Source organism: Moschus berezovskii, chromosome 14 (assembly GCF_049115385.1).
Source record: "Moschus berezovskii isolate FMDL1 chromosome 14, NW_MosBer_1.0, whole genome shotgun sequence".
NCBI classification, from domain to species: domain Eukaryota; kingdom Metazoa; phylum Chordata; class Mammalia; order Artiodactyla; family Moschidae; genus Moschus; species Moschus berezovskii.
The window spans coordinates 57,875,915-57,893,402 of NC_142473.1; the positions used below are offsets into that span (position 1 = coordinate 57,875,915).

A 17,488-nucleotide genomic window follows, 5' to 3' on the forward strand; every position below is an offset into this window, starting at 1 on the left:
ATACAATATAAATAGAGAAGGCAATGGCACCCCACTCCAGTACTCTTGCCTGGAAAATCCCATGGACAGAGGAGCCTAGAAGGCTGCAGTCCATGGGGTCGCTGAGGGTCGGACACGACTGAGCGACTTCACTTTCATGCATTGGAGAAGGAAATAGCAACCCACTCCAGTGTTCTTGCCTGGATAATCCCAGGGACGGAGGAGCCTGGTGGGCTGCCGTCTATGGGGTCGCACAGAGTCGGACACGGCTGAAGTGACAGCAGCAGCAAGAGTCGGTTGCCGGATGCTCTGGACTGCTGGACCTTTTAGTGGCGTCCCCTTTGAGATCCGGAACTTTCTCGCTCGACTCTCAAGTTGTCCAGGGAAGTTTTAGGCGGTGATGCCTATCAACAGACCGGCAACCAATAGGGGAGGGCGTGGGGGAAAGGGACTGAAGACGGACGTGGGCGGAGTGCAAGGGTGAGGGTCGTAGCCAGGGAGCTGTGTGCCATGTGGAGATTGAAGTTGCGCCTGAGTTGCAGCGGGTGGTGTCGGGTGCTAAGAGAGGGAGGGGCAAGTTCCAAGCCTCCGCTGGGCCGGAACTGGGGGGCTAGAAAGAGGAGGAATGAACCAGATTGGACCGCTAAGGGAATGGGCGGGGGAAGCAGAGGGGCGGGGCCTCGGCTGCGCCGGACCCAAGGGGGCGGGGCTGACTCCAGGCCGCAGCCAACTGCCGGTCCCAACCGCCGGCGGGTTGCGGCTTCCGAGCTTCCTGGGCTTGCTCTCCTACCAGCTCTTCTCGGCTTCCCGGATCTGTTAGCCCCGCCGCTAGCCTCTCGAAGTCTCTGTCGCCGTGTTTCTTCACTTTTCCTGGTTTGTGTCCACGTCCGCAGTTTCTCTCCTGCCCACGTCTCCCCGGGCTTGATCATTCCCTAGGGCTTCAGTGTCGGAGACGTGAGTGCTTGACCCAGCGCCCAGATCAGCCCGAGAGAGATGGAGGAGCCGGGGTTCCGCGCAGGTGAGTGTGGCTGGAAGACTGGAGGGCCTCCCAAAACGTGAGGCGCAGTGACTGTTGCTGACAGGTTCGGCAGCACTCTTTGGGTTTAGGAAATCCAGTCTATTGGGTCAGAGACACCCCAGTGGGCTAATCTCTCAGACACAGCCAGAAGGTATTCTTGGCTAGCTCTGAGAAGGCTTCGACGGAAGCCTAACTTGTTTTGAGATGGAAGGGAACTGAGACTGGGAAAACTCTTCTTACTGGAGAGGGTCTACAGGCTTCATAGAGCCCAGAACTAAAACTTGCATAAGTCCTGGGCCTTGGTCCAGGTTTTGTTACTGACTCATTGAGTGGCCTTAGAGGAGTTTATTCCCCTCTGTGGGTCTGAGAATCCCATTGTGTACCATGAGAGGAGTTTGGACCATAGGATCTTCAAAGACCTAACATATATATGATGAGTGCTCCTTAAGTATTAGTTGTTCAGTTTAGCTCAGTCGCTCAGTCGTGTCTGACTTTTTCTCCCGCCTTCAATCTTTCCCAGCATCAGGGTCTTTTCCAGTGAGTCAGTTTTTTGCATCAGGTGGCCAAAGTATTGGAATTTCAGCTTCAGCATTAGTCCTTACAATGAATATTCAGGACTGATTTCCTTTAGGATTGACTGGTTGGATCTCCTTGCAGTCCAAGGGACTCTCGAGAGTCTTCTCCAACACACAGTTCAAAGCACAGTTCAAAAGCAAAAGAAATATATCTGATTTTTCTCTGTCCCTAACTCCTGGCACATGGTTTGTGTGAAATAGTTTGGGTATTGATGCCACAGCTACCACATGTGTTACCATTGCCATCAACATGATAAGCATAGTGAGTAAACAGTGATAGGGACTCTAATTGTTACAGTGATAGCAAAACCATAAATGAAATAGTGAAGACTTCTGAATTTATATTTTTACTTACATAGTGCCTTAAGTTTATGAAGCACTTTTGAGTGGTTCTTCATTTAGTCATCTTCAGTTCAGTTCAGTTCAGTCGCTCAGTTGTGTCCGACTCTCCGCGACCCCATGAATCACAGCACGCCAGGCCTCCCTGTCCATCACCAAATCCCGGAGTACACTCAAACTCATGTCCACAGAGTCGGTGATGCCATCCAGCCATCTCATTCTCCGTCGTCCCCTTCTCCTCCCGCCCCCAACCTTTCCCAGCATCAGAGTCTTTTCCAGTGAGTCAACTCGTCGCATGAGGTAGCCAAAGTATTGCAGTTTCAGCTTTAGCATCAGTCCTTCCAGTGAACATCCAGGATTGATCTCCTTTAGAATGGACTGGTTGGATCTCCTTGCAGTATAAGGGACTCTCAAGAGTCTTCTCCAACTCAGTCATCTTAGGTAAGTATTATTGTCATCCACATTTTATAAGCAAGGAATCCAAGACCTGGATTAAGTGACTAGTGCAAGGTCACACAGTAAGAACTTGTGCTTCTTCTTATGTGTTCTATCCACTCCCTGTCCTTTCTTTTTTCCTGGTCCTCCTTGCCCATTCCTGTGCTTGTTCTTTGCTTTATTCTTATCACCCAGACACATTCTGTTTTGATGTTGACCAGTAATCTTGTGTTGGCTGTTGATATTAACTCATATCCTTATAAGAGTTTAAAATGTGATCTCTCCCAGAGGCACAGAGGGGTTTAAATACTTTAAAGAAGGGTAGTTGTAATTGTGGCTGTTGTCTTCCTCCTGCTCCACAGGTTTCAAGGAGTAACACTAGAACATGTAGTGATTGACAGTCCAAAAATAACAGCTGTCATATATTGAGCTCATACTGTGTCATGGGCCCTGTAACAGCCATTTACACTTTTTACCTCAATTCTTTCTGCCATTTTACTGAATTTTATAAATGAGGGTCCAGCAATTAAATTACATGCTCAGGTTCATGTAGTCCTGGCTTGGCCCAAACCTTATTTTCTAAACCATTACACAGCCTGACCCTCTGGCAGGAGAACCTGAATTAAGAGAGAGGTGTGCTCAAGTATGGTGTGAGGAAGACAGTTGAGAACCCAGAATTGGAGTGCGGGGAGGTTTTTCTTCTGGACTTAGGAGGCCACCTCCCCATCCTTTTGGATAGTGAGCTGTGATTCTTCTCACTTGAGGTTAGAAACCAGTGAAATAAATTATTCACATGCTGAGTGAATTCACATGCTAAATAAATCACTCACATGCTGTGAATGACAAACTTGTCTTGACTGACACTAGGAACCTGTAGCCCAAAGCAGTGCAACTTTCCACTTCAGTTCATTGTCCAGAAGGCTACCTGAGGGAGTGGTCTGAAATGTGTACTTGATCTTGGCATTCATCTGCCAAAACCTGTTGAGTGGCTCCCTACCCATGGGATAAACAGCTTAATATGATATTGAAGCCTCCCAGGATTTGCCCTCACCTGACCGCTTCAGTTCCCTCTTTGTTCCCAGCTTTTGTGCTCCACTGTAGTCATACTGGATTACTCAGTCCCCACAGCTCACAGTTTGCTTCTGTGATCTTTAGGCTTTTCATATCCACTCCCTCCCCTCTTCTCCTTTTTGCCCTTCAGTTGTCTAACCCACTGTTCAGCCTTTTAAGATCCAACTCACCCATTCATGTCCATGCCCTTTATGGAACTTCTATTCTGTAGGGCATATTACATAGTGTAACATATGGGTGATGATAGGTGGCATGGAGAACAGAGCAGGGAAGGGGGTTAGAGAGGGACAAGGGAGTTGTCAGGGAAGGCCTCACTGATTGGATGATGTTTGAGTAGAGCTGAAGAAAGTGAGGAAGTGAGGTGTGTGCCTATCTGAATGCCCCAGGCCCAGAGTATAAGGATATGAAACAGGGGATCACTTGACTTATTAGCTCTTCAAAACTCCACTGCTACCTTGATCTGGACAGTTGCTTTTTTTTTCTGTTTTCCTGCACGCTCTCATGTTGACCTCTTAAAGTAGCAATTACTACATGGTATTGTAATTGTCAATGTCTGTATGTCTGTTCCCCTCACCTGGATGTCGGCAGGGACCTCTGATCCCTTTCTGTCTCCTCAGCACCTACCTTATGGCCTGACTTCGAGTGGGCACTCAGAAATATTTATTAAATAAATGAAGAAGGCCTTGTGGTCTCATTCTTACAACCTGATCATTTTTACAAATGATTTGGAAGACAGGACTTGGACAACAAGTGGTGAGAGAAAAAATAATAATTCTTAAGCTTGATTCTATCTGTCTGGCTTGATTCCATTTTGTGGCCTCTGAGAAGTTGAACACCTGAGAAATGTACCTAGAGATCTCCATTTTCAGCATTATAGCAAGCTAGCTAACCTGTAAAATGGTGGATAAGTATAATAAAGCCTTTTATAGTTGAATTTCCAAGAAAGTAAGAGAAATCCCCAGGGGCCTAAAAACCAAGAGTAAACTGAAAACTGGAGAAGTTAGCCCCTTTACGTGATGACAGCTGCCCTAGATGTTTGCTGGTCTTGCTTACCTCAAAGCTTGAGCTTTAATATACCTGCTGTTACAGTGAATGAAACTGTAGGTCCACCTGTGTTAGACTCTGGTTGGAACTGAGATCCCTGCATGAAGCCAGGTACCTTGAAAATCTATATCCTCTGATCTAGTGGAGTAGGAAAAAAGAAATCTTACTACTGACAGAGATGACAAAGAAGATTGCTTCTTATTGTAGGCTCAAAGAGAAGGGAAAAGTTTGCCCGGAGAATTCTGAACCACAGGCATTCTCTCGTATGGATTTGGGTTTATACTTATATTGCCTGAATTGCCTAAAAACTCCAAGCCAGGAAATTGACTGTTAGGAACCATCTGGGCTGGTAATGCCTCTGAATGCTCCGCAGAAGCACATACAGAATCTCTCTGGAGAGACACCTGACACAGGCTGCACAGGATTCCCACAGAGCCTAGAGTATAGACTTGTTAAATGAGAATGCATATTGCTTGCTTTGTGCTGTTGAGATCATGATGTTACTTTTGTATAAAAAAAAAATAAATGTATGAGTACACCTTTGCCTTCCTGTGACCTCCAGAAGTGAAATGATAGAGCAGAACTTGTGTCTGAGCGAGCCTTTGGATGTGGACACACACTGAGCTCCCTCCTATCCTTGCAGAGGTCATGGAAGAAATGACATCGTGCTCCTTCAGCAGCCCTCTGTTCCAGCAGGAGGACAAGAGAGGGGTCACCTACCGGATCCCAGCCCTGATCTACGTGCCCCCTGCCCACACCTTCCTGGCCTTTGCAGAGAAGCGCTCCTCGAGCAAGGATGAGGATGCTCTCCACCTGGTGCTGAGGCGAGGGTTGAGGACTGGGCACTCAGTACAGGTGACTCCTTAGCCCAGATCTGAGCCTGGGTCTCATTTTGTGCATTGCTCAGAGCATGTCAGAGTCTGTGCCTTTTTCATCAGTTCAGGAAAAGCCTTGTGTCTGAGCTGAGGGGGTGAAAAAGCAGTAAAAGCAATGCTTTCCCTTATTGAATACTTACTGTTTACTAGGGGCATGTTGAAATTCACAGCCACTCTGTAACATAGGAACTGTTGTCAGTCACATTTTACAGATGAGGAAACTGAGGCTCAGAGTGATTGCTATTTGCTCAAGGTCAAACAGCTATAAAAAAAGCAGTAAAAGCAAGCTTCAAACCCAGTCTCTGTACAGAGGCCTCCATGATTTGTGTAGTCAGTTCAGCCAACATGTGGTGTGCTTTTCATTCACATTCTCGTTTATTCTCGTAAGTCACTGAAAGCAGTAAGCATTGTTAGTCCAGTTTTCCTGATGAGGGATCCTGGTGCTCCAACAAGTAGGTAGCTTGTTCAGGACCACAACTAGTGAAAGACACAGGGGAGGAAAACAACATCCGTATTCTGGCCCCCTTCCCTTTCCTCATTTTCCTCCATGCTTTATGTGAGGTACATATTATCCCCATTTTATAAGAAGTAAAGTGACTTGCCTTAGGCACACACTTAAATGGAGAACTGGGGTTGGTGCCCTTGTCCCTAGGTAGCACATTTTTACTGTGTTTTTAATGGGGGAGAGAATAGGTACTGCACTTGGGCCTGTGAACTACAGGGTTATTTTAGAACCCATTTTTGTTATTGTTGACTTTTATCTCTCAGAGATGGCTGAAGTGAGGATCAAGTGAGACAGTGAATTTGAATAAATACACACATAATCATACATATATTTTTATGAGGTATTTTAATCTGCTTAACCTGCCCTGTTTTTTCTACTCTCAGAAATCTCACCTTTAAAACTTCATGTCTTTAGGGATGCTTTGCTTTGCTCTTATAGTGCAAATGCTGTTCTGCTGAAGGTGGGCCTTATAAGCAAGCCCTGGCTGCTTTTGATGCCTTACTCACATTTCCCCTTGGGGAAGTTTTTTAACTTTAGGGGATTTCCATTCCCTGCTCTTACACCTTATCATGTGTCTTTCTTATGGCCTCCAAGGGTTGATCCTCTGCTTATATCACTGGTGTCCTTCAGCCCAACTTGGAGTTCTAGCTCTTTTGTTTGCTCCAGGACAGGCAGTACTTGTGGTTATGTTGCTCTGCTTTTTGCCACAGACGGTTGGGCAGTTAAGTTTTTTTATCAGACCATACCTGTTACATAACCTCACTGTCCAGTAGTCACATCCAGTCACAAATGTGTCCACTTTAACTCATTCTCTCTTCACTTTGTTTTATTCACATTCATTCATTCTCTCATTTACTTAATTATAGAATCTTAAAATTGGAAGAATTGGACTGATAACCCAGCTTCTTTTCCAGTATAGAAATCTTCTTTATTCCATTGGTTGCTACTAATAGCTTAGTTGAGAGCATGGCTTTGGAGTCAGGCGAGACCTATCATTTATTGACTGTAACCATGAATACTTGGCTCTTCTCTGTTTCATTGTCTGTGAAATATAATTAATGATAGCAGTTCCATAGCAGGAACTCAACATTAGTCATCTTCTATTAAGGATCTACTTACACAACTCCTCAAATGAGGAACTTAATCCTGTGGCAACTGTTAACTTATTTTTTGAAATGAGATCCTCTGTACTTGGCTGTAATTACTTGTTGGTCTTGTTATGCTTTATGGGGAAATCCATCTGTACATTATAAAGTCCCTTTTGTGGAGAACTGCTCTTTGATGTATCTGAAAGCAGTATCCACACCCTCCAGGTCTTCTATCTTTTAGCAGCTCCTTAGGCCACAGTCTTGACTTGATTTCTGGTCCTTTGAAAACTGTGATTACAGTCCTTGGGACCTTGTGTGGGAGATCAGTGTCTTTTGCAAAGTACAGTACTCATAACTGAACTTATGACCCCAAGGATAGATTGACCAGCTCAGCAGTGAGGTGGCTATCCCATCTGGTATCCTTTTAATGCAGCCTACGGTAAAGTAGCATTTATCTTTTGGTAGCTGCTTAAATGTTAAATAGATGGTCAGCTAAAACCTTCAAGACCTTTTCGGATTTTTTTGTTATGTTAAAAACATTTTTAATTATGGTAATATGGACCTAATGTAAAACTTTCCATTATAATCATTTTTCATTTGACCATACAGGGTCTTAGTTGCGGCAGGTGGCATCTTTAGTTGTAACATGCAAACTACTAGTTGTGGCACGTGGGATCTAGTTCCCTGACCAGGGATCAAACCCAGGACCCCTGCATTGGGAGCTAGGAGTCTTGGCCACTGGACCACCAGGGAAATCCCTCCATCATAACCATTTGAAGTATACATTATGGTATTGTTAACTGTGTTACATTGTTGTGTAACAGGTCTCTAGAATTTATTCATTAGTGCATAACTGTAACTTTATACTCACGGAACAACAACTAATTTCCCCCTCCCCAATCCCCTAGGGATTAATACTGTACTTTGTTTCTGTGGGTTTGTTTACTTTAAATGTTTCATATAAGTGGAATCATGCAGTATTTTGTCTTTCTATGATTGACTTATTTCACAGGGTAATAGCCTCAAAGTTCATCCAGGATATTGTAGAATATATCAGGATTTCTTTTTAAAGGCTGAATAATAATCTATTGTATGTTAATCTTTTATTTCATTTATCCAGTTTGTGTAGCCATTCATCCCTTTCATCTTATCCACTCATCGGCTGGTGGACACTTGAGTTGCTCCCACCTTTTGGTTATTGTGAATAATGCTGCTATGGAACAAGGTGCATGTAAATGTCTCTTCAAGACTGTTCTTTCAATTATTTTTTGTACAGACCTAGAAGTTGAATTGCTGAGTTATGTGATGGTTGTTGCTGTTCAGTCACTCAGTCATGTACAACTCTTTGTGACCCCATGGGCTGCAGCATGTCAGGCTTCCCTCTCCTTCATTATCTCCCAGAGTTTGCTCAGAATTACGTCTATTGAGTTGATGATGCCATCCATTCATCTCATCTTCTGTCACCCCCTTCTCCTCCAGCCTTCAGTCTCTCTCAGCATCAGGGTCTTTTCCAGTGAGTTGGCTGTTTGCATCAGGTGGACAAAGTATTGGAGCTTTAGCATCAGTCCTTCCAATGAATATTTATGGTTGATTTCCTTTATGATTGACTGGTTTGATCTCCTTGTTGATTTCCTTTAGGATTGACTGGTTTGATCTCCATGCTACTCAAGGAACTCTCAAGTGTCTTCTCCAGTACCACAGTTCAAAAACATCAATTCCTCAGTGCTCAGCCTTCTTTATGGTCCAACTCTGAAGTCCATATTTGACTAATGGAAAAACCATAGCTTTGACTAAATGGACAATCCTTATCCATCAGAGGGCAGAGAGAATGAAAACCACAGTCACAGAAAACTAATCAAACTGATCACATGGATCACAGCTTTATATAACTCAATGAAACTATGAGCCATGCCATGTAGGGCCACCCAAGATGGACGGGTCATGGTGGAGAGTTCTGACAAAACGTGGTCCACTGGAGAAGGGAATGACAAACCACTTCAGTATTCTTGCCTTGAGAACCCTATGAAAAGGCAAAAAGATATGACATTGAAAGATGAACTTCCCAGGTCAGTAGGTGCCCAATATGCTATTGGAGAGGAGTGGAGAAATAGCTCCAGAAAGAATGAAGAGGCTGAGCCAAAGTGAAAGCAGTGCCCAGTTGTGGATGTGACTGGTGATAAAAATAAAGTCCAATGCTGTAAAGAACAGTATTGCATAGGAACCTGGAATGTTAGGTCCATGAATCAAGGTAAATTGGAAGTGGTCAAACAGGAGATGGCAAGAATGAACATTGACATTTTAGGAATTCAAAATTGACATTTTGAACTGGAATGGGCAAATTTAATTCAGATGACCGTTACCAGTGTGGGCAAGAATCCCTTCAAGGAAATGGAGTAGCCCTCAGAGTCACAAAAGAGTCCAAAATGCAGTACTTGGGTGCAGTCTCAAAAATGACAGAATGATCTCTGTTTGTTTCCAAGGCAAACCGTTCAATATCATGTAATCCAAGTCTGTGCTGTTACCACTAATGCCGAAGAAGCTGAAGTTGAATGGTTCTATAAAGACCTAAAAGACCTTCTAGAACTAACACCCAAAAAAGATGCCCTTTCCATCATAGGGGACTGGAATTCAAAAGTAGAGATACAATCAAGAGATACCTGGAGTAACAGGCAAGTTTGATTTTGGAATACAAGATGAAGCAGGGCAAAGGCTAAACAGAGTTTTGCCAAGAGAACGCACTGGTCATAACAAACACCCTTTTTCAACAACATAAGAGATGACTCTACACAAAGACATCACCAGATGGTCAATACTGAAATCAGATTGATTATATTCTTTACAGCCAAAGATGAAGAAGTTCTATACAGTCAGCAAAAACAAGAACAGAACTGACTGTGGCACAGATCCTGAACTCCTTATTGCCAAATTCAAACCTAAAGAAAGTAGGGAAAACCACTAGACCATTCAGGTATGACCTAAGTCAAATCCCTTACGGTTATACAGTGGAAGTGACAAATAGATTCAAGGAATTAGATCTGATAGAGTGCCTGAAGGACTGTGGACGGAGTTAGTGACATTGTACAGGAGGCAGTGATCAAGACCATCCCCAAGACAAAGAAATGTAAAAAGGCAAAATGGTTGTCTGAGGACGCCTTACAAATAGCTGAGAAAGGAGAAGCAAAAGGCAAAGGAGAAGAGGAAAGACATACCCATTTGAATGCAGAGTTCCAAAGAATAGCAAGGAGAGATAAGAAAGCCTTCCTCAGTGATCAATGCAAAGAAATAGAAGAAAACAATAGAATGGGAAAGACTAGAGATCTCTTCAAGAAAATTCGAAATACCAAGGGAACATTTCATGCAAAGATGGGCACGACAAAGGACAGAAATGGTATGGACCTAACAGAAGCAGAAGATAGTAAGAAGAGGTGGCAAGAATACACAAAAGAACTGTAAAAAAGAGATCTTCATGACCCAGATAACCACGATGGTGTCATCACTCACCTAGAGCCAGACAACTTGGAATACGAAGTCAAATGGGCCTTAGGAAGCATCACTACGAACAAAGCTAGTGGAGGTGATGGAATTCCAGCTGAGCTATTTCAAATGCTAAAAGATGATGCTGTGCAAGTGCTGCATTCAATATGCCAGCCAATTTGGAAAACTCAGCAGTGGCCACAGGACTGGAAAAGGTCAGTTTTCATTCCAATCCCAAAGAAAGGCAATGCGAAGGAACGTTCAAACTACTGCAAATTGTACTCATCTCACACGCTAGCAAAGTAATGCTCAAAATTCTCCAAGCCAGGCATCAACAGTACGTGAACCATGAACTTCCATATGTTCAAGATGGATCTAGAAAAGGCAAAGGAACCAGAGATCAAATTGCAAACTTCCATTGGATCATGGGAAAAGGAAGAGAGTTCCAGAAAAACGTCTACTTCTGCTCCGTTGATTACGCCAAAGCCTTTGACTGTGTAAATCACAACAAGGTGTGGAAAATTCTTCAAGAGATGGGAATACTAGACCACCTGACCTGCCTCCTGAGAAATCTGTATGTAGGTCAAGAAGCAACAGTTAGAACCGGACATGGAAGAACAATCTGGTTTCAGATTGGGAAAGGAGTACGTCAAGGCTGTATATTGTCACCCTGCTTATTTAACTTATATGCAGAGTACATCATGAGAAGTGCAAGGCTGGATGAAGCACAAGCTGGAATCAGGATTTCTGGGAGAAATATCATTAACTTCCAGATATGCAGATGACACCACCCTTACGGCAGAAAGTGAAGAGGAACTAAAGAGCCTCTTGATGAAAATGAAAGAGGAGAGTGAAAAAGCTGGCTTCAAGCTCAGCATTCGAAAAACTAAAATCATGGCATCTGGTCCCATCACTTCATGGCAAATAGATGGGAAACAATGGAAACGGTGACAGACTTTATTTTCTTGGACTCGCTACAGATAGTGACTGAAGCCTTGAAATTAAGAGATGCTTGCTCCTTGAATAGAGGAGCATAGAAGAAAAGCTATGACAAACCAAGACAGCCTATTAAAAAGCAGACATTACTTTGCCGACAAAGGTTCGCCTTGTCAAAGTTACGGTTTTTCTAGTAGTCATTGTATGGATGTGAAAGCTGGACCATAAAGAAGGCTGAGCAGTGAAGAATTGATGCTTTTGAACTGTGGTGTTGAAGAAGACTCTTGAGAGTCCCTTGGGATGCAAGGAGATCAAACTAGTCAATTCTAAAGGAAATCAGTCCTGAATATTCATTGCGAGGACTGATGCTGAAGCTGAAGCTCCAATACTTTAGCCACCTGATACGAAGATCTGACTCATTGGGAAAGACCCTGATGCTGGGAAAGATGGAAGACAGGAGGAGGGGGCAACAGGATGAGATGGTTGAATGGCATCACTGACTCGATAGATATGAGTTTGAGCAATGTCTGTGAGTTGGTGATGGACAGGGAAGCCTAACATGCTACAGTCATGGGATTGCAAAGAGTTGGATACGACTGAGTGACTGAACTGAACTGAGAAGTACTAGTGCTTTTGAACTGAACTGAGAAGTACTAATGCTTTTAACAAGCCTCATGTCTTCCTATGAGTCTTTCACTCCTGCTTTCTCCCTTCCCCTCATCTAGTGGGAACCCCTGAAGTCCCTGATGAAAGCCACGTTACCTGGACACCGGACCATGAACCCCTGTCCTGTGTGGGAGAGGAAGAGTGGCTGTGTGTACCTGTTCTTCATCTGTGTGCAAGGCCACGTCACCGAGCGTCAACAGATTATGTCAGGCAGGAATGCTGCACGCCTCTGCTTCATATGCAGCCGGGATGCTGGCTGTTCATGGAGCGAGGTGAGGGACCTGACTGAGGAGGTCATTGGCCCAGAGGTGACACACTGGGCCACTTTCGCTGTGGGCCCAGGTCACGGCATCCAGCTGCAGTCGGGGAGGCTCATCATCCCTGCATATGCCTACTACATCCCATTCTGGTTCTTTTGCTTTCGGCTGCCATATAAAGCTAGGCCTCATTCCCTGATGATCTATAGTGATGACCTAGGAGCCACATGGCACCATGGCAGGCTTATCAAGCCCATGGTGACAGTGGAATGTGAAGTGGCAGAGGTGGTTGGGAAGGCCGGCCACCCTGTGCTGTATTGCAGTGCCCGGACACCAAACAGGTGCCGGGCAGAGGCCCTCAGCACTGACCATGGTGAATGCTTTCAGAAACCAGTCCTGAGCCATCAGCTCTGTGAGCCCCCTCATGGCTGCCAAGGCAGTGTGGTGAGTTTCCGGCCCCTGGAGATCCCAGGTGGGTGCCAGGACCTTGCTGGCAAAGATGGACCTGCCATTCAGCAGAGTCCTCTGCTGTGCAGCTCAGTGAGGCCAGAGCCAGAAGCTGGAACCCTGTCAGAATCATGGCTCTTGTACTCACACCCAACCAATAAGAAACGGAGGGTCGACCTAGGCATCTACCTCAACCAGAGCCCCTTGGAGGCTGCCTGCTGGTCCCGCCCCTGGATCTTGCATTGCGGGCCCTGTGGGTACTCTGATTTGGCTGCTCTGGAGAATGAGGGCTTGTTTGGGTGTTTGTTTGAATGTGGGACCAAGCAGGAGTGTGAGCAGATTGCCTTCCGCCTGTTTACAGACCAAGAGATCCTGAGCCACGTGCACGGGGACTGCTCCACCCCTGGTAGGAACTCTGAGCCAAGTAAAAAGTAATTGGCTTAGGACCCAACTTTGCATAGAAGGCTACCGTAGAAGGCAGTCACAGCCAGGACAGTGGAGGCCAGGATAACAGAGGTTACTGAAGTCTGCAGAGAAACAAAACACCTTATATTCTGCTCCCTACCTGTTTTCACTTTTCATTCTCCAAAGAGCAAAATGAACATCTTGCCATAGCTACTGCATTCGAAAGGGCACTGAATGGAGAGTTGAGAGACTTACCATGTCATCTTGGCTCTTCCACTGGCTTGCTTTGGGACCTTGGACATGTCACCTGTACTCTCTGGGTCTCAGGTCTCCATCTGTAAAATGAGAGGGTTGGGTCTGTGATTTCTCTTCTTCCCATCCCTAGGAAAGGCAGTGTGCCTGCATGCTCCCTGATTAGCAAGTCCTGGCTGTATATAGGACTCTTAAAGTCAAAGTCAGAAGGCTCAGCTTTTCAAATGACTTGCCACTCATCCAAGTATGAGGTTACAAGCAGGTGTCATAGCACAGAGGAAGATGTGGGTGGACTGTTTTGTTTTTAATAACAAAAACACTTACATCCTTCTGATCATGCACGAAGCTCTACAGACTCATTGTTCTAGAGGAATCGGGCCAAGCAGCAGAATTATAGGTCACTTACCTTCTCCAGCTTTGCAGCTCTGCTCAACCTTTCCTTCCTTGTCCAGAAAGCATTACCTCTGAAGGAGAAAGTGAACTGCTCAATGTCAGTGATCTTTAGTAATGGTACTTAATGTTTCTGATGGCATGACTCCTATGAGAGATGAACTTGAAATTCATTTATTAGGATAGTTCTTGATGAGAAATGAACATGGGTTAGGACTTCAAAGCATCGGACAAAACTTCCCGCTATCGCTGCTCTCAAGGAGTTCACAGTTTAGGGGGCTAGAAGAGAGATAAAATTCAAGAAAATAAATGTAGCTGAGGGATAGTTTAAAGATGTTGGGCTCTAAGTGGGAGTGATAGTAGCTGTTGATGACATTATTTTAATTGTATCTTAATTGTGCCTGGAGTCATCTGCCCCAGAACTTGTCCAAGCTGCTGTTTGCTTTTCTCAGAATGTTGTCTTCACTCAGCCTTCTCCTTTAATGGAGATGGTTGTCACCATTCAGGTCTCTGGACTCACAAACCTCTGAATCAAGCATATTTGTTCGGACCTCTGAAATTTGGACCATCTGTACTATTAGTGAAGTAGAGATGCTTCTTTATCTAATAGATTTGGGACAAACTTTGACATTGCTGGTTCTCAGATGATAGCAGATGGTTCCTCTTATTTTAGATCATTTCCCCCATAAACCCGTTACTGTGACAGATACTCTGTCATGAGAGATACCTTTTTTGTCCCTATTTTGGGAGGATAATGACTTAAACAGGCAGCAGGTAAATATATTTGGTGCTGAGTGAGAAGAAAGCTGATCGCCGAAGAATTGATGCTTTTGAACTGTGGTGTTGGAGAAGACTCTAGAGAGTCCCTTATACTGCAAGGAGATCCAACCAGTCCATTCTAAAGGAGATCAATCCTGGGTGTTCATTAGAAGGACTGATGCTAAAGCTGAAACTCTAATACTTTGGCCACCTCATGCGACGAGTTGACTCACTGGAAAAGACTCTGATGCTGGGAAAGGTTGGGGGCGGGAGGAGAAGGGGACGACGGAGAATGAGATGGCTGGATGGCATCACCGACTCTGTGGACATGAGTTTGAGTGTACTCCGGGAGTTGGTGATGGACAGGGAGGCCTGGCGTGCTGTGATTCATGGGGTCGCGGAGAGTCGGACACGACTGAGCGACTGAACTGAGCTGAACTTTGGCAAGTCGCAGAGGCTGTGATTTCAGAGCAGGCAGCATCGGTGGTACAGGGAGGAACTGGGGAGGGGAGGATTGAAAGGGCAGCCCCTCCTGACTGTAGAAACTACTGTCCTGTTCAGCAAAGCTTTCCTGAGCACCATACCCCAAATTGATAGGAATAGAGAAGATGGCTAGGTTCTAAAACCAGAATTAAAGGATGGAGAAAATGAGAATACAAGGACTTCTTTGGGACCATCCAAGAAGGGAGTCAAGGAAGGGAGCTCAGTCACATGCCAAGGTGGACCACAGATGCCCAGTCCTCATGAGAAGTCTCACCCATCTTTAAAGTACCCTCCCCTTTCTCCTTCCCCTTTGCTTCAGGTTTGCTTCTCCTCGGTGACTAGCAGTGAAACTCTTTAATAGGTGAGGGGGGTCTGAGCATATTTCAATAATAGCAGGAAAAGAGGGTTGGGCACAGGGGTAATCCACAATGAGGATTAGAGAGCAGAACAGAGGGGTGATGGCAGCTGTGAAGGACAAGCACAGCAGAGAGAAGTCCTGACACCTCTAGGAAGGGAGAGAAAGGGGTACGCACAGGAAGCCCAGGCTGGAGAGATGGTGCAGGTGGTGGCTGCTGTGAAGAAGAAATGACAACAGACCAGAGCTGTTCCACAAAATGTGTGGGAGGGAAAGAGGCCTGCACAGGTTGAGCTGCAGACAGGTTCTAACCCAACCCTGTAAACTGAAGCTTGTCTCTGTGCCAGGTGACCATCCAAAACAGCTGTAGTGTCAGTTACCCAAGGTCTTCAGAGCCCTGGGACCTATACCGTGATACCTGTCTCCTAACTGAACCCATTTCAGCCACAGTTGGGTTGGGAGAATGGGAAAGATAGAGCAGGTGAAGGCAGCTGTGAAGAAAAGAGAAAAGCAGACTAGGTGCCATGAAGAGAGGACTGGCTAGGCTGTGGTCTTTGACCTGAGAGGCCCTGCTCCCATCCTTGGCCCCTCGGGATTGACCCATCGAGCACAGATGACCCACCACTGGGACTGCAGGAAGGCACTGTAGGCCCCTCCGTCTGCTGGTGTACACCCAGCCCTACCTCCCCCTTATGCCAGTCCTGCTCATGCTCCCTGCCTCCTGGTTTATTCAGTCTAGGCTGCTAACCTTTACCTTGTGTGTGTTAGTCGCTCAGTCATGTTTGACTCTTTGTGACCCCATAGGCTATAACCTATAAGGCTCCTCTGTCCGTGGAATTCTCCAGGCAGGAATACTGGAGTGGGTTGCCATTCCCTTCTCCAGGGGATCTTTCCGACCCAGGGATCTAACCCAGCCTCCTGCCTTGCAAGCAGATTGTTGACTGTCTCAGCTACAAGGGAAGCCCTAACCTTTACCTTGGGCCCTTGTTATTTGGACCTGTTTCTCCTGGTCACCAGTCTCTTATATATCCACAGGATATCATGCAGCCACATCCACAGATAAGCGACTTTGCACCCTCCCTGTTGGGTAGCCCGAGGGACGTGTGGAGGCTGGCCCACAGCTGCACAGCCCCCCGCCCAAGGCAGTAGGATCCATTCCTTCCACTTTGGCCAACTGAGGCTGTTCACTCTTCTCTAAGAAGCTGTGAGTTTTCCCCACTGTATCATCCAGCAGCTGTCATGTCATCCTTCCTGTGCTGCCAGAGCACATGGCATGTGCCTCTCTTTGGCCCTTAGCACGGGCTGCCCATAGGCCCTTGCTGGGCTGTGAACTCCTTGAGGACCGAGTTTGCTTCCTTCCTGTATCCTTGTTACCTAGAATCATGACTTATTTTTGTGATATTGCTAGCATATTCTGAATTCCCTGATGGTAAGGACTGTGTCTGATGCCTCGCTTTGTCCTCTGCACCCAGCACAGGGCCTGGCACAGAATAGGCAGCGGTAAAGTTGTGCTGAATGAACAAAGGCGTCAAAGACTCGGCCTTCTGGAGCTAGTTGAGAGGCCCAGACACGTTTCCCCACGGGAGGAGCATGTTGTGTCCCTCTGTGGTTGATGTGCTCAGCCTGCTGAATACGTACCCTAAATGAATCTTCTCTAGGGGCTGCACCCAGGCCAGTCACAGCCCTTCTTTGGAATGAGCTGCTCTCTTGAGCAGGTTCCTACCTGGATGTCGCAGCATCCCAGCCCAAGTCTAAAACCAGGCCTTGACTTGGGGTTCTTATTTCACTGGCATTTCTCCTGTGTCCCTGATTGGATTTTCTATAACTGTCAGTCCTCCAGGGAGACTCTGGGGCTCAGTGTTGTCCAGTGTGCCTTGCTCTGTGTTACCACATGCCAGGAATGCTCTCTGTACTGTAAGAACTGCCATGACTCTTTGAAACAAGGAAGATGAATAAAGAGCTTAATTCTGATGGCTACTGTTTTTGACTTTGTTTTAAGGTGATTATCATCCTAATACATCTATCTAGTTTGTAGCCAACTTCTCTCAAAAACTGGGTTTTGAGGCACTTTGTTGCGTTCTGTAAGAATTTTCAGAAATCCTTACTAATAATAATCCTTTGCACTTTTACACATT

General features: G+C 45.6%; 1 protein-coding gene across 4 annotated transcripts; it reads left to right on the plus strand.

Moving 5' to 3' along the window:
• Positions 1–670: 670 nt before the first annotated feature.
• On the plus strand, positions 671–16,968 carry NEU3 (neuraminidase 3). Of its 4 annotated transcripts, XM_055423680.2 has the most exons (5): positions 671–997; positions 2,173–2,352; positions 4,035–4,170; positions 5,105–5,316; positions 12,065–16,968. In XM_055423680.2, the coding sequence occupies exons 3-5, from the start codon at positions 4,089–4,091 to the stop codon at positions 13,142–13,144; spliced, it is 1,374 nt and encodes a 457-aa protein (XP_055279655.2). In that variant the 5' UTR covers positions 671–997; positions 2,173–2,352; positions 4,035–4,088; the 3' UTR covers positions 13,145–16,968. The 4 variants fall into 4 exon arrangements, with proteins under 4 accessions (XP_055279655.2, XP_088699317.1, XP_055279654.2 ...); XM_088843191.1 differs by lacking the exon at positions 4,035–4,170; XM_055423679.2 differs by lacking the exon at positions 2,173–2,352.
• The last annotated feature ends 520 nt before the right edge of the window (positions 16,969–17,488 follow it).